At 43.5% G+C, this 21833-nt stretch overlaps 1 protein-coding gene across 4 annotated transcripts in view; it reads right to left on the bottom strand.

Annotated features, from left to right (window-relative positions):
- CEMIP (cell migration inducing hyaluronidase 1) overlaps positions 1-21833 on the bottom strand; it is a 141850-nt gene that overhangs the window by 13191 nt on the left and 106826 nt on the right. For all 4 annotated transcript variants that reach the window (XM_066592780.1, XM_066592782.1, XM_066592783.1 and 1 more), the window contains 10 exons: positions 21642-21811; positions 21266-21475; positions 20192-20397; positions 19756-19825; positions 19137-19265; positions 18737-18822; positions 17011-17142; positions 14786-14821; positions 12870-13025; positions 12603-12783 (listed from right to left, as the gene is read on the bottom strand). In XM_066592780.1, the coding sequence (XP_066448877.1) occupies positions 12603-12783; positions 12870-13025; positions 14786-14821; positions 17011-17142; positions 18737-18822; positions 19137-19265; positions 19756-19825; positions 20192-20397; positions 21266-21475; positions 21642-21811 (1376 nt within the window). The remainder of the gene's footprint in view (positions 1-12602; positions 12784-12869; positions 13026-14785; positions 14822-17010; positions 17143-18736; positions 18823-19136; positions 19266-19755; positions 19826-20191; positions 20398-21265; positions 21476-21641; positions 21812-21833) is intronic.

The following is a 21833-nucleotide window of genomic DNA, read 5'->3' on the forward strand; positions in this document are numbered from 1 at the left end:
TACAAGGAGAGAACAACAGACAGAACGATATTGTAGGCATTTACTATAGGCCACCTGGACAAGCAGAAGATATTGATGAACTCTTTCTACATTAGATGGCCAAGCTCTCAAAAAAGAACGACAGAGTGATTATGAGAGATTTTAACTATCCAGACATTTGTTGGGAATCAATCTCAGGTAAAAGTAATGGATCCAACAAATTCTTATCCGCTCTTGCTGAAAACTTGATTTTCCAAAAGGTCGAAGAGAAAAAAAGGGGATCTGCTATCTTGGACCTAATTCTTACCAACAGGGAGGGAATGGTTGAGGAAGTACAGGTGGCTGGGACCTTACGAGGCAGTGATCATGCTATCCTTGAATATTGGATAACAAGGGGAGGAAGACCTGAGAAGACTCAGACCTTAAGGTTGGATTTCAGAAAGGCAGATTTTAATGAACTCAGAAAGAGGGTAGGAAGAATCCAATGGCTGGATATTCTTAAGGACAGAAATCTCCAAGAAGGTTGTGAAATATTGTAAAATGAGATTCTCAAAGCACAATCGTTAACAATCTCTAAAAGAAGGAAGAATGGGGAGTATTTAAAGAGACCAGGATGGATGAACACTGAACTTGCACTCATGTTTAAAAGAAAGAAAAATATGTTTATGAAATGGAAAGAGGGGGGAATATCTAAAGAAGAATATAATAGGGTCTGCAGAAACTGTAGGGCAAGTATCAGAAAAGCTAAAGCTAATAATGAATTGAGGCTTGCAACAGAGGCGAAAAGCAATAAAAAATTATTTTGGGGGTATGTCAGAAGCAAAAGAAAAGTCAAAGATGCTATTGGATGCTTATAGGATGAAAATGGTGAATTGGTTAAGAATGATGTTGAGAAGGCTGAACTTTTTAATTCCTATTTTGTATCCGTTTTCTCTCAGAAAGTAGATGTAATATCAACTGATCTTTCCTGTGCTATTGGGCTAATAAAAGAATGCAGGCTATCTATAAGCAGAGAGATGGTGCAGGAACACTTAGCTAATTACATGAATTCAAGTCTCATGGTCCAGATGAATTACATCCTAGGATACTAAAGGAAGCAATGGAGGTAATTGCTGAACCACTCGCCGTAATCTTTGAAAATTCCTGGAGAACAGGAGAAGTCCCAGAAGATTGGAAAAGGCCAAATGTTGTCCCCATCTTCAAAAAAGGGAAGAAAATGGATCCTGGAAACTACAGGCCTGTGAGCCTGACCTCTATACCAGGAAATATCTTTGAACAAATTATTAAACAGCATGCATGCAAGTACTTGGATAAAAATGGAGTAATTAACCAGAGCCAGCATGGGTTTTTAACAAACAAATCATGCCAGACATGTTTCCTTCTGTGACAGAATCACTGACTGGGTTGATCAGGGAAATGTGGTAGATATAGTATATCTTGAATTTAGTAAAGCACTTGACATAGTATCTCATACCATACTTATTGAAAAAATGACCAACTATGGGATTGACAAGGCAACTGTTAGGTGGATTCAAAACTGGCTGAGTAATCGTAGTTAAAGAGTGGTCATAAATGGCTGCACATCCAAGTGGAAGAATGTATCAAGTCGGGTACCACAAGGCTCAGTCCTAGGTCCAGTGTTGTTCAACATTTTTATAAATGATCTGGAGAAAGAAATTGATGGGAAACTGATTAAATGTGATGACACAAAGCTAGGAGGGATAGTTAACACCAAGGAAGAGAGGGAGAGTATTCAAAAAGATCTAGAAAAGCTAGAACAGTGGGCAGCGACTAACAGAATGGTATTTAACAAGGAGCAATGCAAAATCCTACATCTGGGCAAGAAAAATGAAAAAAGCACATACAGAATTGGGGGAATTGGGCTAAGCAGCAGCACATGTGAAAAAGACTTGGGTATTCTAATAGATCATAGACTGAACATGAGTGAACAATGTGATGCAGCAGCCAAAAAGGCAAATACAATTCTGGGATGTATCAAGAGAAGCATAGAGTCTAGACTCTTCTACTCTTCCTTAGTCGGACCTCATCTGGAATACTGTGTCCAGTTTTTCAATCAGTCATATTATTATTTCTCAGTGATGTGTCAAGGATTTCTTAGAGATCCGACGCGGGATATCACTACGCCCATGGACAGGCAGCCTTACTCAAGTTTTGACTGAAGATTCTTTTCAGACTGATTTATTGTATTGTTGTTGTTTGTTATTTAAAAATGTTTAATAAAATGATTGAACATAAAAAAGAACTCACCTTAAAGGCTGCAGCGGCCAAGTCAACATTGTGATGCAGCAGCCAAAAAGGCAAACACAATTCTGGGATGTATTAAGAGAAGCATAGAGTCTAGATCGCGTGAGGTCATTATCCCCCTCTACTCTTCCTTAGTCAGACCTCATCTGGAATACTGTCCAGTTCTGGGCACCCTACTTTAAAAAAGACATAGACAAACTGGAGCAAGTTCAGAGAAGAGTTACCAAGATGGTGAGGGGTCTGCAAATCATGTTCTATGAGGAACTGTTAAAGGATCTGGGAATGTTTAGCTTGCAAAAAAGAAGTCTGAGAGGAGACTTAATAGCGGTCTACAAATATCTGAAGGGTTGTCACACTGCAGAGGGATCAGCACTATTCTCATTTGCACAAGAAAAGACTAGAAGCAATGGAATGAAACTAAAAGGGAGGAGACTAGAGATGAGCGAACGTACTCGTCCGAGCTTGATACTCGTTCGAGTATTAGCGTGTTCGAGATGCTCGTTACTAGAGGCGAGCACCATGCGATGTTCTAATTACTTTCACTTTCATCTCTGAGACGTTAGCGCGCTTTTCTGGCCAATAGAAAGACAGGGAAGGCATTACAACTTCCCCCTGCGACGTTCAAGCCCTATACCACCCCCCTGCAGTGAGTGGCTGGCGAGATCAGGTGTCACCCGAGTATATAAATCGGCCCCTCCCGCGGCTCGCCACAGATGCATTCTGACAGAGATCAGGGAAAGTGCTGCTGATGCCGGAGCTGCTATAGGGAGAGCGTTAGGAGTGATTTTAGGCTTCAAGAACCCCAACGGTCCTTCTTAGGGCCACATATGACCGTGTGCAGTACTGTTGAGGCTGCTTTTTGCAGTGTCGCACTTTTTTTTTTTTTTTTGTATATCAGCCGTGCAGAGCATTGCGTCCTCAGTCTGCAGTCATTGTACAGAGTATAGGGCCAGTACTGGTGAGGCAGGGAAAGAGATATTCAGGCTATATAGGCAGTGGGCTTTTTCCAAAAAATTGGGGAAAAATACTATATTTAGGCTGCCTGTGACCGTCTTCAGTTTACTGCGTGTCTGCTGGGGGTAGTAGTCCTAATTAATACGCAGCTAAGCGTTACAGCAGGCTTGCGCAAAATTGTTTCCTGGATCTGCTGTCTCTGTTACATCAGCGCCGTCATCCCGCCAGAGGGAAACAGTATACATAATATTATACGCTGCCTACAGTATCTATCTGCTGGGGGTAGTAGTCCTAATTAATACGCAGCTAAGCGTTACAGCAGGCTGGCGCAAAATTGTTTCCTGGATCTGCTGTCTCTGTTACATCAGCGCCGTCATCCCGCCAGAGGGAAACAGTATACATAATATTATACGCTGCCTACAGTATCTATCTGCTGGGGGTAGTAGTCCTAATTAATACGCAGCTAAGCGTTACAGCAGGCTTGCGCAAAATTGTTTCCTGGATCTGCTGTGCGTTCCGTAAGGGAAGTCAGCCTCCAACCACAGGCCAATAAGCGGCACATTTCATTACAGCGTTCTGTTTCTGCACTACTGGTAATACAGCATGCTGAGGGGTAGGGGTAGGCCTTGAGGACGTGGACGCGGGCGAGGACGTGGAGGCCCAAGTCAGGGTGTGGGCACAGGCCGAGCTCCTGATCCAGGTGTATCGCAGCCGACTGCTGCGGGATTAGGAGAGATGCACGTTTCTGGCGTCCCCACATTCATCTCACAATTAATGGGTCCACGCGGTAGACCTTTATTAGAAAATGAGCAGTGTGAGCAGGTCCTGTCGTGGATGGCAGAAAGTGCATCCAGCAATCAGAATTCTGCGCCGTCCACTGCTGCAACTCTGAATCCTCTGGCTGCTGCTCCTCCTTCCTCCCAGCCTCCTCACTCCATTACAATGACAGATTCTGAGGAGCAGGCAGACTCCCAGGAACTGTTCTCGGGCCCCTGGCCAGAATGGGCAGCAATGGTTCCGAATCCTCTCCCACTGGAGGAGTTTGTCGTGACCGATGCCCAACCTTTGGAAAGTTCCCGGGGTCCGGGGGATGAGGCTGGGGACTTCCGGCAACTGTCTCAAGAGCTTTCAGTGGGTGAGGAGGACGATGACGATGAGACACAGTTGTCTATCACTCAGGTAGTAGTAATTGGAGTAAGTCCGAGGGAGGAGCGCACAGAGGATTCGGAGGAAGAGCAGCAGGACGCTGAGGTGACTGACCCCACCTGGTTTGCTACGCCTACTGAGGACAGGTCTTCAGAGGGGGAGGCAAGTGCAGCAGCAGGGCAGGTTGGAAGAGGCAGTGCGGTGGCCAGGGGTAGAGGCAGGGCCAGACCGAATAATCCACCAACTGTTTCCCAAAGCGCCCCCTCGCGCCATGCCACCCTGCAGAGGCCGAGGTGCTCAAAGGTCTGGCAGTTTTTCACTGAGAGTGCAGACGACCGACGAACAGTGGTGTGCAACCTTTGTCGCGCCAAGATCAGCCGGGGAGCCACCACCACCAGCCTCACCACCACCACCAGCATGCGCAGACATATGATGGCCAAGCACCCCACAAGGTGGGACAAAGGCCGTTCACCACCTCCGGTTTGCACCGCTGCCTCTCCCCCTGTGCCCCAACCTGCCACTGAGATCCAACCCCGCTCTCAGGACACAGGCACTACCGTCTCCTGGCCTGCACCCACACCCTCACCTCCGCTGTGCTCGGCCCCATCCACCAATGTCTCTCAGCGCACCGTCCAGCCGTCGCTAGCGCAAGTGTTGGAGCGCAAGTGCAAGTACGCCGCCACGAACCCACACGCTCAAGCGTTAAACGTGCACATAGCCAAATTTATCAGCCTGGAGATGCTGCCGTATAGGGTTGTGGAAACGGAGGCTTTCAAAGGTATGATGGCGGCCGCGGCCCCGCGCTACTCAGTTCCCAGTCGCCACTACTTTTCCCGATGTGCCGTCCCAGCCCTGCACGACCACGTCTCCCGCAACATTGTACGCGCCCTCACCAACGCGGTTACTGGCAAGGTCCACTTAACAACGGACACGTGGACAAGCACAGGCGGGCAGGGCCACTATATCTCCCTGACGGCACATTGGGTGAATTTAGTGGAGGCTGGGACAGAGTCAGAGCCTGGGACCGCTCACGTCCTACCCACCCCCAGAATTGCGGGCCCCAGCTCGGTGGTGGTATCTGCGGCGGTGTATGCTTCCTCCACTAAACCACCCTCCTCCTCCTCCTCCTCCTCCTACGCAACCTCTGTCTCGCAATCAAGATGTGTCAACAGCAGCACGTCGCCAGCAGTCGGTGTCGCGCGGCGTGGCAGCACAGCGGTGGGCAAGCGTCAGCAGGCCGTGCTGAAACTACTCAGCTTAGGAGAGAAGAGGCACACAGCCCACGAACTGCTGCAGGGTCTGACAGAGCAGACCGACCGCTGGCTTGCGCCGCTGAGCCTCCAACCAGGCATGGTCGGCAGCCTCACGCACGTGCCATGCCTGGCCCACGTCTTTAATTTGGTGGTTCAGCGCTTTCTGAAAAGCTACCCACACTTGTCAGACCTGCTCGGAAAGGTGCACCGGCTCTGCGCACATTTCCGCAAGTCCCACACGGACGCTGCCACCCTGCGCACCCTGCAACATCGGTTTCATCTGCCAGTGCACCGACTGCTGTGCGACGTGCCCACACGGTGGAACTCTACGCTCCACATGTTGGCCAGGCTCTATGAGCAGCGTAGAGCTATAGTGGAATACTAACTCCAACATGGGCGGCGCAGTGGAAGTCAGCCTCCTCAATTCTTTACCGAAGAGTGGGCCTGGTTGGCAGACATCTGCCAGGTCCTTGGAAACTTTGAGGAGTCTACCCAGATGGTGAGCGGCGATGCTGCAATTATTAGCGTCACCATTCCTCTGCTATGCCTCTTGAGAAGTTCCCTGCAAAGCATGAAGGCAGACGCTTTGCGCTCGGAAACAGAGCCGGGGGAAGACAGTATGTCGCTGGATAGTCAGAGCACCCTCCTGTCTATATCTCAGCGCGTTGAGGAGGAGGAGGAGCATGAGGAGGATGAGGAGGAGGGGGAAGAGACAGCTTGGCCCACTGCTGAGGGTACCCATGCTGCTTGCCTGTCATCCTTTCAGCGTGTATGGCCTGAGGAGGAGGAGGAGGATCCTGAAAGTGATCTTCCTAGTGAGGACAGCCATGTGTTGCGTACAGGTACCCTGGCACACATGGTTGACTTTATGTTAGGATGCCTTTCTCGTGACCCTTGCGTTACACGCATTCTGGCCACTACGGATTACTGGGTGTACACACTGCTCGACCCACGGTATAAGGAGAACCTTTCCACTCTCATACCCGAAGAGGAAAGGGGTTCAAGAGTGATGCTATACCACAGGACCCTGGCGGACAAACTGATGGTAAAATTCCCATCCGACAGCGCTAGTGGCCGAAGACGCAGTTCCGAGGGCCAGGTAGCAGGGGAGCCGCAGAGATCAGGCAGCATGTACAGCACAGGCAGGGGAACACTCTCTAAGGCCTTTGACAGCTTTATGGCTCCCCAGCAAGACTGTGTCACCGCTCCCCAGTCAAGGCTGAGTCGGCGGGAGCACTGTAAAAGGATGGGGAGGGAGTATGTAGCCGATCGCACGACCGTCCTCCGTGACGCCTCTGCCCCCTACAACTACTGGGTGTCGAAGCTGGACACGTGGCCTGAACTCGCGCTGTATGCCCTGGAGGTGCTTGCTTAACCTGCGGCTAGCGTCTTGTCAGAGAGGGTGTTTAGTGCGGCTGGGGGAATCATCACAGATAAGCGTACCCGCCTGTCAACCGACAGTGCCGACAGGCTTACACTCATCAAGATGAACAAAGCCTGGATTTCCCCAGACTCCTCTTCTCCACCAGCGGACAGCAGCGATACCTAAACAATACGTAGGCTGCACCCGCGGATGGAAGCATTGTTCTCTATCACCATCAAAAACGTGGACCTTTTAGCTTCATCAATCTGTGTATAATATTCATCCTCCTCCTCCTGCTCCTCCTCCTGAAACCTGACGTAATCACGCCGAACGGGCAATTTTTCTTAGGCCCACAAGGCTCAGTCATATAATTTTTGTAAACAATTTTTATATGTTTCAATGCTCATCAAAGCATTGAATCTTGCACCTGAACCAATTTTTATTTTAACTGGGCTGCCTCCAGGCCTAGTTACAAATTAAGCCACATTAACCAAAGCGATTAATGGGTTTCACCTGCCCTCTTGGTTGGGCATGGGCAATTTTTCTGAGGTACATTAGTACTGTTGGTACACCAATTTTTGGGGGCCCTCGCCTACAGTGTAATCCAATTAATTTTTTGCCCACCTGCATTAAAGCTGACGTTACATCAGCTGTGATGGGCAATGCAATGGGATATATTTATGTACAGCCGGTGGCTTCCTGGCACCCACCCATGCTGTCGGTCCACACGGAGTTGTAACTGCATGTGTCCACTTCTAAAGAACCCCAGTCTGACTGGGGCATGCAGTGTGGGCCGAAGCCACCTGCATTTAATCGGACGTTACCTCAGCTGTGATGGGCACTGCAATGGGATACATTTATGTACAGCCGGTGGGTTCCAGGGAGCCACCCATGCTGTGGGTGCACACGGAATTCCCATTGCGGAGTTGTACCTGCCTGTGACTATTTATAAAAAAACGCGGTCTCACTGGGGCATGCAGACACCTTGACAGAATGAATAGTGTGTGGCACATAGGTTCCTCATTGCTATGCCCACGTGTGCAGCTCCTGATGGCGGTGGCACAGGATTATATTTCTCATTGCTTCTGTACAGCATTGTGGGCTATCGCCCCGCCCCTTTTAAAGAGGGTCGCTGCCTAGCCGTGCCAGCCCTCTGCAGTGTGTGCCTGCGGTTCCTCCTCATGGCAGACGCACTTATAAATAGACATGAGGGTGGTGTGGCATGAGGGCAGCTGAAGGCTGCGCAGGGACACTTTGGTGTGCGCTGTGGACACTGGGTCGTGCGGGGGGGGGGGGCAGCATGTAACCCAGGAAAAGTGGCAGCGGAGTGTCATGCAGGCAGTGATTGTACTTTGTTGGAGGTAGTGTGGTGCTTAGCTAAGGTATGCATTGCTAATGAGGGCTTTTCAGAAGTAAAAGTTGTTGGGAGGGGGGGGGGCACTCTTGCCGCTATTGTGGCTTAATAGTGGGACCTGGGAACTTGAGATGCAGCCCAACATGTAGCCCCTCGCCTGCCCTATCCGTTGCTGTGTCGTTCCCGTCACTTTCTTGAATTGCCCAGATTTTCACAAATGGAAACCTTAGCGAGCATCGGCGATATACAAAAATGCTCGGGTCGCCCATTGACTTCAATGGGGTTCGTTACTCGAAACGAACCCTCGAGCATCGCGAAAATTTCGTCCCGAGTAACGAGCATTTTGGTGCTCGCTCATTTCTAGAGGAGACACAATTGGATGTTAGAAAAAACTTTCTGACAGTGAGGGTGATCAATGAGTGGAACAGGTTACCATGGGAGGTGGTGAGTTCTCCTTCAATGGAAGTGTTCAAACAAAGGCTGGACAAACATCTGTCTGGAATGATTTAGTGAATCCTGCACTAAGCAGGATGTTGGACCCGATGACCCTGGAGGTCCCCTCCAACTCTACTATTCTATGATTCTATTATATTGTATGTTATATAATGTATGTTGCTTATTAACAAAATGAATATTCCATTTGGCTGATACATATCAAGCAATCATTTTGTTTTGTCATTGTGATAAATAGCTAATAAAAATACAGTATGAGAAGGAATTCAGTAACTGTGTCTAGGACTTCTTGGCATGTCATCTAACAGACAACGTTTGTGTAATATCATTCAGACTTGGCCTGAGGATCTGGCTGCAATACTAGTCTCTCTCTATCAGATAATTATGTCTCTTTCACTGGAATGATCAGTCATAAATGTGACAGATTGCTTCATAAGTGAAAAAGTTGGGCTGTAAAAAAATAACAGTAGAGAATAGGTTACAGTGAAGTTTCCCAAAACTAGAAGCTGAGGTCTGACATTGAGAAACTGGGGGTCATGGTTGCGTATGATTTTTGTCATGCTGTACTTCTCTATGCTAAATGGTGACATTTGTAATTACAACTATACACATACAGACAGAGGCAATGAAGACAAGGTAAAATGAAATAAAAGGAACAGATGGAAATGAGGTAAGATACACACGCATCCAAAAAGCTCAAACGAGAGCTCAATTAAAAAAAAACAATAGCATCAAGGTATTTCAAAAGAATGAAGCAAATGAGTGGTACACCAAATTGCCTTTGGAAATGTCATTATCATAAAACAAATTGTTATGAAACAAAACCACCTAAAAGGCAATGAAATATTAAGTTTACTATAACATGACATAATATGAGCAGACACATATATACAAATACTTGTATGCAGAAGAGTAAAGCTATAATGAAAAATGTGACATAGGGGGCGTATCATGGACCTTCTAAATATAGATAAAAAGGGACAACAGAGGCGGATATGTTGGCATAATGGTGGATGACAATAGTTGTAGGGCAAATAATTTATATATATATATATATATATATATATATATATATATATATATATATACACTGGCGTAACTGCAGGGGATCCAGGGGATGCGGTTGCACCCGGGCGCCGGAGCCTTAGGGGGCCCATAAGGCCTGTCTTCTCCATATATGGAGCCCAGTACTATGAGTAAAGCATTATAGTTGGGGGTCCTGTTACAGGTTTTGCATTGGGGCTCAAAAGCTTTAAGTTACGCCTCTGCATTAAGAGGTGAGGGCTCAGTCACACGGGCGCATCGGCGCCCGTGTTACTGCAGGTAGCAGACGGCCGTACCTGAAGACGGACGTCTCTCTGCAGCGCCGGAGGAAAGAACATGTGACCGGCTTTTCGCTACACCCCAGTATGTATGTGTATATATGCGCCATACTAATATATATATATATATATATATATATATATATATTTATTTTAGTCTGGCGCATTACTTCCTACCATTACTTTTACATGTTTAAATAAACTTTATTTATATATAAATTTTTTTCTTTGCCCCACAGCTATTGCCATCCACCAATACGCCACCATCTCCGCCATTGTTGTCCCTTTTTATATATATTTATAGGTCCATGATATGCCCCCTATATCACGTTTTTTTGTTATAGCTTCATTCTTATGCATGCAAGTATTTGCATATATGTCTATATATAATATGTGTATCCTCAGACATATTATTTCATATCATATTTAATTCGATATTTAATTACCTTTTATGCGATTTTGTTTTATAACAACTTGTTTTATAATAATGACCTGTCTGATGGCCATTTGGCATACCGCTTGAATGCTTCATTCTTTCGATATACCTTAGGCTATTGTTATTTCCTTTTACATTGACCTGATGTTTGAGCTTTTTGGATGCGTGTGTTTCTTATCTCATTTTTGTCTGTTCATTTTATTTCATTTTACCTTGCCTTCATGGCCTCTGTCTGTATGCGTTGATGCTGCGAATTTATCTATTGATCTGCTGTATTATACTTTCCTGCAGTTACTGTATTGTGTGCTGTAGAATATGACCCATTCGTTTCAATTATTTACTGTTTCCCTATGTTGATTTTCTTCTCAATTTCACTTTAATTTTATTTTGTGTATGAATACGCAATGTATCATGATCATTTATTGTTTACTTTTATATTTTCTTCTCATTTTTCTCCCCCTTTTTTCATGCTTCCTTCCACTTTATTACCACACATTCTGTATGTTGTAACTGCTTCACCAACCTTCTTGTATGCCAGTACCCCCCAGTATGACTAATGAAGGAGTGCACCTCAAAGCGCATATATATTGCTGTTTTTTTGCTTAGAAAAAAAGGGCTAAACCATTGTATACAACAAGCAAATTTCACCTTGTTTTACCCCCATTTTCTCATAGACTAGCTCTACTACATCTATGCTGATGGCCACACATTACACACACAGCTCTACTACATCTATGCTGATGGCCACACATTACACACACAGCTCTACTACATCTATGCTGATGGCCACACATTACACACACAGCTCTACTACATCTATTCTGATTCCCACACATGACACACACAGCTCTACTACATTAATTCTGATTCCCACACACGACACACACACCTCTACTACAACCATCCTGATTCCAACACATCACACACAGCTCTACTATATTCATGCTGATTCCCACACATTACACTAACAGCTCTACTACACCCATGCTGATTCCCACAGATAACACACACAGCACTACTACATCTATGTTGATTCCTACACCTCACACACACAGCTCTACTATACCCATGCTGATTCCCACAAATGACACACACAGCTCTACTACATTCATGCTGATTCCCACACATTACATACACAACTGTACTACATCTATCCTGATTCCCACACATCTCACACAGAGCTCTACTACATCCATCCTGATTCCCACATATTACACCCACAGTTCTACTACATCCATCCTGATTCCCACACATCACACATACAGCTTTACTATATCCATCCTGATTCCCACGAATGACACACATAGCTCTACTACATCCATCCTGAGTCCCACACATCACACACACAGATCTACTACATACATCCTGATTCCCACACATCACACACAGCTGTGGTACATCCACATCTTTCCTGATTTCTAGACATCACCAGCACAGCAGACTCTTGGATACAGTGATCAACTCCATGTCATGTGATCCCTGACTCCACCCACACAGGTGATCACATGACAGTGACATCATCACAGGTCTTGGTAGCTGCTGTCGGCTTATCCAGTATACAGTACATTCTACCAAACTGCAGAATGGTTCCTTCCACAGCAGCGCTGGTCACGTGGAAGTGACGTCACCGCAGGTCCTTCAGCCCGATGGATCTCTGTGGTGGCGGTAGGTCAGTGTCTCCTGTCAGAACCACTGAGTTGTGTCTGAGGTAATAACGGCTTAGTTGTCCCCTCGTTTTGTTATTATATTTCTCCCCTTCCAAAAGCCCTAAACTTCTTCTTCTTCTGTTGGTCAGGCTCTTTGTTTTATATATGCTGTAGGACCTGCAGTAACTTACCAGGGGCAGAGCATGAGAAGCATGCATACACATACATACTAAGGGACAAGTGGTCATTAGCAGCTTGATTGCGAGCAGGGCCCTCGCTCCTCATTTGAACTGTTTATTAGTTTGTTACTCTGTACTGTCTGATTTAGTCTGTACATGTGCCCTCTGAAATGTAAAGTGCTTTGGAATATTTTGGCGCTATATAAAGATCATTATTATTATTTTATCAGTCTTTTTTTCAGCAGAACTTACCGGCACATCTTCAAATGTAATTTTGGTCACATTGTTATTTGGACAACTTTGCCAGGAATTATTTAGGCGGAATCCAATTGCACTTGTATGCCGTCCATCCAGGGAGAAATATTTGCGGAAAGTACAGTTTTCCACATTGATTGGTCCATCATAGATCTGTAAGCCACGGATTGGAAAGTTCCTAAAGATAGAAAAGGGACCATAGGCTGTTATAGTTCTAAACTACAGATTATTACATAAAGAGAAGAGTAAATATTTCTAACATACACTCCTCTTGGTAGAGTTCTTCCATTGTGATCAAATCCTCCAGGACCCCAAATAAGGTTGTCTGTCATTTCTGTCCCCACATTGTTGCTTTCTCCAACAAATATGCTGTTTTTGACTTCTTGCTTAGATCCATCATCATCTGGAAAGGTCCCTCCACTGTGAAAAAAAACATATTTCATTAAGAAAGAGAAAGCATATGCAATGTAAGAAATATATGAAGGGGTTTTCAGGTTTTAAGGGCATATAGCCAAGGAAACTTCAGAAACTTTCTAATAAACTTTGAAAATAGTGAGGAATACAAATATAATGTATTTGCTTCCTAGTGAACTGAAACATTCCTGTTTACCTTTAGAGTTTGAAAACATATCCAACAGACATAGCTTGCTACAAGAAAGATTGTAATACACTTAGTGTCCATTCACATAGGCATATTACTCGTCCATGTGCTGTCCGTGAATTTCATGGATAACACACAGACCCATTGTAGCCTATAAGTCTATTCACATCAGACAGTTTTCACACACCCATGGTCCATGTAAAAAAAAAAAAGGAATCGCTACATGTTCTATTCAGGTCCACATCATGCGGAGATCGGACAGCACAGAGACATGTGTCCATGTGCTATCTCATGTGAGTTGCACCTGAGAATCTCATGTGTAACTCGCACAGGGCTTTCTGAATGCTTCCTTAAAGGGGTTGTCTCGAGGAAGCAGTGAAATTTTTTTTTTGCCCAGTCCCCCTTATTAAGCATACATTACTAAGCACCCGTGTAGATGACTTTTCTAGCCGGTTTCTACCTACAGTTCCAGCGTTTCAGCAACTTATAAAAAGTTTCCCCAAGATGGCCGCCGGCTCTTTTCCCGTCGCTTGCTGTAGCCCGACGTGTGCGCTCCCGAGACGCTACCAGCTGTGTCTCCCTGACAACCAGACGCCCCGCAGCCGCCGACCGGACCCACCGCAGCCGCCGACCGGACCCACCGCGGCTGCCAACCACGGCACACGCTCTTGGGCCACAGTCACCCACCGCTAGGCAGCAGGTAACCGGCGCTAGGCCCCGGCTCCCCCGCGCTAGGCCCCGGCACCCCCGCGCTAGGCCCCGGCTCCCCAGCCCTAGGCCCCGGCTCCCCCGCGCTAGGCCCCGGCTCCCCCGGGCCCAGCGGTAGGCTCCGGGGCCACAGCGGTAGGCCCCGGGGCCCAGCGGTAGGCTCCGGGGCCACAGCGGTAGGCCCCGGGGCCCAGCGGTAGGCTCCGGGGCCACAGCGGCAGTCCGTCACTCGTCACCTCCGTCAGTCCGTCACCCATCACTTACCTGGGCGGCTGGGCGGCACGGCTGGGCAGCACTGCTGGGCGGCTCAAGTTTCTGCACCTTCCTCTAAAAGAGGATGGTAGCAGAATGGCCGCTCCAGCGCGCTCCCGAGAAGATACAGCTCATCTGCGCATGCGCAGAAGAGCTGTAGCGGCGAGCACACTGAAGCGGCTCGTGCTCAGAGCAGAAGACCGGACTGCGCAAGCGCGTCTAAAAAAGCAAGCCGCCAGCGAAATTAGACGGAACCATGGAGACGAGGACGCTAGCAACGGAGCAGGTAAGTGAATAACTTCTGTATGGCTCATATTTAATGCACGATGTATATTACAAAGTGCATTAATATGGCCATACAGATGTGTATAACCCCACTTGATTTCGCGAGACAACCCCTTTAATGTGCCATGTGCCTGTGTCAGGTTTTGAGTGCCTGGGTGTCAGCAACACTGTTTCAATTTTTTGACAGCAAGCTTAGTATTTGAAAATTCTAAGAAATTGAAATGAAAAAGTATATTAGAAAGTTGCATATTTTTTCATTAGGTAGAGAATACAGTTTATTTACAGAAAAACTGAAAGTTATGTGAAATAATAATAAAGTAAATGATATAGATACCTGGCCAGAGTTAATCCAATGCCGTTGTCAGAAAACCTGAAGAAAAAAAGAAGTTAATACATGGGCAGAAATACTGTTATGAGGATATAAATGACTGCCTATCAACTACAGCTGTAGGAAATTGGCACTGCCTCAGCGGTGCGTGAATAGGATCCCACTTTGTACCAATGTAATAAAAAGAATCCAGCGCTAAAATAAATGCAAAATATTTTTATTAATCCATCCGTGAAAAATCACAGATAGTCTCATGTGATGTTTCAATCCAATTCTGGCCCTTTCTCAAAACCACTTATCAACTAAGGCATTTGCTTTTGGAGAAAACTTTCTAAAACGCCATCCTGTATAAGAACAGCGTGAGGATATTCACTTTTTTTCAGTACTTTTCATAATATGTGAAGGAATGTTACTGGGGATTAGAATGGAAAGGCTGCTACATACTGTAAACTATGTAGTTTATATGTTCTGTTATTATTATTATCATCATGACTTTTGAGTATTATGATTTATGGAACACCAGTTCTTTATCAACCCTCCATGCGAGTGCCAGTATTCTGGAAAGAAAATGACTGGGTGGGGTAAGGCTGTTGTCAATTTAGTTATAAAATGTAGCTGAAATATGTAGCTGTAAGATGTGTAAAACATTCCAGAGGGAAAGGGAGTAGATTCTGTCACATTTCTTGCATAGAATTCACAGAAGCCCAAAAGATTCTATAGTTTGATGAAAATATTTAGCAAAGACTCACCCCCCATCCCCGTCTATTAGTCAGGGTGAAGAGCAGCTAAATTATCTCTCATTTTAGAGGACTTAACAGAATCGCTTATTTTTTGTGGAACTAGTTGTACTATTTTAAAGGGGTTTTCCACATCTGAGCTAACTTCAGAATAGGTCATCAATAGTTGACCAGCGGAGGCGTCTGCAATGTCCACCAGATCATATCAAAATTGGCCCAGTGACTAACTGAACAGTGGACGTCCCAAGCTTGCAGACCCCCCATGATCAACTATTGATGACCTATCTTGAGGATACATAATCATAGTTCATATGTGGATAAACTTTTTAAATTACATATTTACTTGCATTTTAGGGGAATCTGTCACAAGGTTTATGCTGCCCTAACTGAGCACCTGTATTCCTTACTTGCCACTAGTAGTACTTTTCCTAAAATCACAGTTTATCAGGTTCTGCGCCAACAGAGCACAGTGTGAGCCAGGAATTCTCGTATTCATGGGCTGCAGACTAACCCTGCCCACCTGCCTCTAATTGATAGCTTTCTCCCTAAGTGCAGTAATAGGAAGAATACTGTCAATAATTGATGGCAGGGCAGAGTTAGCTTGCAGCTCATATATAGGATGGTTTTTGACTTACACAGTGCTCGGCACATGCTGAACCTGATAAACTAAGTTTAATAAAACTACACCATAGTGATAAGCAAGTGACAGGGGTGAAATCAGTGTGCCTATCACTACTTTATGTGACCCTCAGCCTAAACCTAATGACAGATTCCCTTTAACTTTCATTGCTTTAATTATACGGCATGATGAAAAAAATGTTTATTTTTCGCACTTGTGGGTGTTTTTTTGCCACCTTCAGAGACTTTTAACAATCATATACTATAGACACATTAATAGACTATAAGCCTTCATGGTGCACACCATGTAACCAGTACCCTATAGAAGCCTTATCTGTGTGCAGCTCATCATACCAAGCAGACTCCCCATTATGCATGTGGTAGGTGTGTGTTCTGCTAGGAACAGTGTTTATACCTGCGTATGTGCCTTTACATCAGTAAATGTGGCCTTTTGGTGAATTTAAGTAGACTTAATCCCATTTTATATAACAGGTTTGACTTTTAACAATCGTTTCTAAATTTTACAATTAATTAAATCTTACTTCAAAATATTTGTCACATCTGGAATTTCATGGCTAGTGAATTACTGGTAGAAACCATGTAAATCCCAGTAAAAAGAATACACACCTACATGGAAAGCAACAACCGCCTGTATGTTTAACAGTACAGATGAAAACCATATATTATGGATAATGGGTTAATGCAAATAATACAATAAAATGTGATCTAAAATTCATTCTCTACTTTAGCTGCATGTTGCATTCTTTATTTTATTAAAAATACCATCTGCCAGAGGTTATTCTAGCAGCTTATCTGAAATACTCGTACAATAAACAAGCGTCTCCACATCACAGGCTGTAAAAATTCTGAACTTACTGGCAGCTATCCAGCCAAACGTCTCCTCCCCGCAGCCAAGCTCCATGGTCCTGGTTCTTGTAAGCAATAAAATGCTGGATTAATGCAGGTACTCTTGGCTTGGAAGGATCAGCATCCTGATGCGGCCCATACCTGTTCAAGAGTTGAAGATACGAAAAACAGACGTCAGGGCCTGGGGATATTAGCAACTGTGCGGTGCATGCATTTTAATAACAAACTTTATTGTGTTATTGCAAAGCAAAAAGCCAGGCTGGTGTTTTGATATTATAAAGATATTATAGAAGCATTGGATTACATAGGGCTACTATGTGGCCTTTATAGCATTTCCTTGATATCATAAGGCATATGGAAAAATACATATATAACAAAGTCATAATAAGTAGCAACTATACTGTAAGCTACAGCCAATCTAGACATATTTGATGTCCCTAGTTTAGTTCAGCTTAATTTTATTGATTCATCTGGCCTATGTGCCTGCATTTAGTAGCATGTATAGTGTAGACAGATATCCATACATACATAATTCTCTAGGCGTGTCATTTAAAATATTAATGAAAGATGAGAGGAGAAAAGAGGGAGCGGAGCATTTACTTGGGAGTTTCAAAGTCTATAAACCGGGTCTCGGTTGTATTCTCTCATCCCTTTATTCTATACTAGCTGATATACACAGCCTCGCCCGAGTTAATTTAATACAGTTGTTAACGTGTTGTTTGCACGGAAAATTTTATGAAGTGGTGGTAATTTTACAGTAACCGAGGAATAAAATATTTATACACATAGAGGAGTGTAAGATTCTCCTCAGGCTGCATGTACCAATGTCCGTCTGCAGTCCACTCTCCTCATTTAGGACTTAAAGAATGCTTGCGCCAAATTTCACGCTTGTACGACACCGAGAAGTTACATTATATAGAGGTGCACTTTTTTTTGCAATTAGCATTGAATAATCGAGGTTGTGACCCCTTTGCTTTTCCTATTTAGGACCTAAATAATGCTCGTGCCAAATTTTACGCTTGTACGGCACCAGGAAGTTAGAGAATTAGATTAGGTACATTACATAGGGGTGCCAATACTTTTGCATTCAGCATTGAATAATCAAGTTGTGGCAGCGTTCACTGAAGATCCTCACTCCTCCACCGCCATTTGCACAGTGTACAGTATGTGTAAGAATGCAGACTGCAGGAGGAGGAGTGAAAATCTTCTGTGAATGCTGGAGTGACATCCTGACAGGAACTTCAGAGTGAATTATAGTGTTTGGTGCGTGATTGCTGCCCGCCCAGAAGTGCTCACACCAGATAATTATTTTTTATCAGCCATTAATATGGTCGGTAAAAAATAAAGTAAATTACCGGCCGAGCCAATGGTTTACCGACCAAGTGGCAACCCTAAGCCACACACATTGCATGTTATATTCTTGCCTCTGGAAAAGAATGAAAATAGGACAAGCTGTGTTTTTTTTTTACACAGACCCAAAGCCCATGTGAAAAATCTCACCTGTGAATAGCCTAACTGGTTATATAACGGGTCCATGTGTTGTCTGAGTCTACTCCGTTGTAAACTTAGACAGCACACAAACCAAACATATAGCCATGTGAATAATCCCTTGTAGATATGGGAAAGAGTAGAAAACTTTCCTTGAAGTAGATATTATTATACTGGTGTAAGACGTGGAGTGGACAAATAAATAACACTTATTCTGGGAATGACATAAATCAACATAAGCAATTACCGTGCTCCAACTAGTGTAAGGATTGGTCTCTTATCCTTGTCAGAGGCTTCAGTTGTTTTAACGCCATTGTCAATGATCATTCCAGCCTGAATATACAAAAAGAAAATGTGATGCTAGTGACATAGAAAACTGTTTAGAAAGCAAACAATTGGACTGGAGGGTACCGTTGACCACAATGTTAGATGCTCCTTGGCAAATCCAACTAATTAAATTATAGTGGTAACTATAGACAAACTCATACCTATAATAAACTGTATACATTGAATTTCTGGTAGAAAGCACAAAACAGTATCTTTATGATCACTTGTATTTTGTTAACCCGTGCATACTCTACAGTTTTTTTTTACATTGAGTGTATATCAACTTGTTAGCGTTCCACTGTTTGCTATGCTATACTTACTCTGTAGTTGGAGTGTGCACGATTATTGTGAAATTTTCCTAAGGGAGTGTGTTCAGATTTTCCTGGTGCATAGAGTCCCTCAGAAGGCCCAGTAGGTACATGATGAAATATGAACCAAAATCCTGTTTCCTGGAAATAAAGCCATAATATTTTTAGTTCAACAATATAAATATATCATTATTACTTCTATTATTTATTACTTCTGAATTATATTAGGTTATGAAACAATATAAATATATCTTTATTACTTCTATTATTTATTACTTCTGAATTATATTAGGTTATGAAATCTATAATAAAACATTAGAAGACTTTCCGCTATGATTCTCCCGTGGTATGGATTTAATACAAAGAATGTATGGGATTATGGTGCTTGTGATATTTCATGCTTTTATGTCTTTTAGAGCTATGTAAATCGTTTATATCTACTCAATGATCAGAAAGGTTAATAGAGCCTCCAATTATTTAACATGCATCAGTGAACCACACTCAGCAGGAGCTTGTAGCGGATTCCAAATGCAAGGTAACATAAACTATTCCAGACGGACCTCTAATTTATGTGGGACTTTGCTTCTGTTGTGTGATTAAGCTAGTCTAAGAGTCTTAAAGCTTTACTTACTTCTGAGCCAGCTGCTGAGCAGTTGATGAGGTTGTTATTGGGATTGGCAATCCAGAATGTGGAAACCGCACTTAAGACAAACAGAAAATACAAGAGGTGGAAAATAAATGTCCTGCTTAATTCTGCAAAAACAACTATTGCTAACATTGTCTTCAGACTGGGCTTACACATGTATCAAACAGCACAAAAACTAAAGGGTTAATGTAACCTATCAGCAACTAGTCAAATAACTTTAATAAATACTAAGAAAGAAATGGAGAAGTACTTATGCCAATAAATTAAAATGGTTACAATCAAAATTTTGGCAAGTTATCGAAAACATTGTATTCAATGTAGGGTTATATAAACATTTAATATATGACAAAGCTAATCAATAACTAAAGTTACAGTATCAATATTAACATTAGCTGTATATCATCAGATTCTGTGTACTTACTTGCAGTCCTGTCTGGGCTTTGCTATATATCCTGGGTAGGAACCTTCAGTTATAGTCTTGCACATTTTATTATCTCTGTCAGAAGGCAGTAAGGTCCCAGCTTTGACCAGAAAACCTAGACAGTGGTCAAATGTGTTGCGTTCCTCAGGGCCGTCTTCCGTGAAGAAACAATGACCAAGAGTGTCATAACCCACAACATCCTTTACCTTGACAAGAAGAACAATCATTATAATATTTACAAGATCGTATATTGAAGTTACTGCTAAATAAAATTAAAGAAACCCAAACTATAGACAAACAGACCTCAATTCCACCTCATTTAGCAGACTTCCTGCATTATATTTTCAATCAGAATGCAACTCAGATTGATTAATGTCTACATTTTTATTTCTGAATTTGAGAACTCTAAGCCAAATACTTAGGTTGCCATGAAGACAACTTGAAGAACCATGAAACATGTCAACCAAATAACTCTTTTTTATGCCGATGCAAGAGATCTGGTTCTTAAATTGTCTTTAATGAAGGATTTTAACTAACTAGCTGCCCCTTTCTCGTATGTATTTGGATAATGGTTTACATGTATCACTCCTATCCAACCAGTTGTTTTTTTTTACCGCTCAGAACTGATGACTAAAGCTGTGTACTTTAGGCACCGGTTCAGCATCCATAGCCGGACAGAAAAATGTTGCAGGCAATGTTGTTCTGTTTATGTCACACTGGTGTCATTAGTTGTGATGCTGGACATCTCAGTCAGCTGGATGAAAAAAAAACCCTATGTTTTTAATTTTTCATCAATTTCCCTATGTATTTTTGTTCCATGTAATAGAGAAAAAAAATCCAGAAGTCTATATATACAATACGTGAACCAGCCCCAAGTCTTTTTGTCATATTATTACTGCATTATACCGAAATAACAAAGGCCTAGATGATAACTTTTGCTGACCCTAGTGGTTGTCGAGAGAATAGTGGGGATAATAGATTGGGAATGATGGCTACTAACCACCCCTATCCTGTTGATCTAATTAACATTTTCCTTGTTTGCTCAGCTTTTATTGATGCATTGAAGATACCTACCAACAAACCATTGGTGCCATGGATAGTAACACAGCGAGAAAATGCATGATGGATGGAGAGATCCTTCACATAAGTGGGAGGATAATAACCTCCCTTTTCATCTACATCGCCAGCTGTGTGGAAGTGTATGGGATAATGTCCCATTGATTGTTGTCCCATGTGTTTCAGTTCCATGCCTTCCAAATGAACTGCCCTGAAGCCTTGAGCGATCTGACATCAACAAGACAAGAAGTAATTTACAAATTATCAAAAGCTCAAAATTTACAAAAAGTTCAAAAGCTATTCTAGAAAACAGTTGTATATAATTTAAAATGTCATGTTTATTTTTTGATATACCAGTTTATCTTACAATATTATGAGTTTATTAAAGACACACCTTAATATGGCCTCCAAAAGTATCAAAGTCAAAGAATTTACACACAGCGTTGTTGTAACAGCTTTTTTCCATTTCTCCAAAAATGACAACATTTCTACTGAGAAGACCAACTTCTGCTCGCATATCAACCCCATCCATCTCTTCTCCAATATGGAGATACTTAGCTTGTCCTGAAGAATAAAAAAGGAATTT

The sequence above is a fragment of the Eleutherodactylus coqui genome, chromosome 2, assembly GCF_035609145.1.
Source record: "Eleutherodactylus coqui strain aEleCoq1 chromosome 2, aEleCoq1.hap1, whole genome shotgun sequence".
In the NCBI taxonomy this organism is placed as follows: domain Eukaryota; kingdom Metazoa; phylum Chordata; class Amphibia; order Anura; family Eleutherodactylidae; genus Eleutherodactylus; species Eleutherodactylus coqui.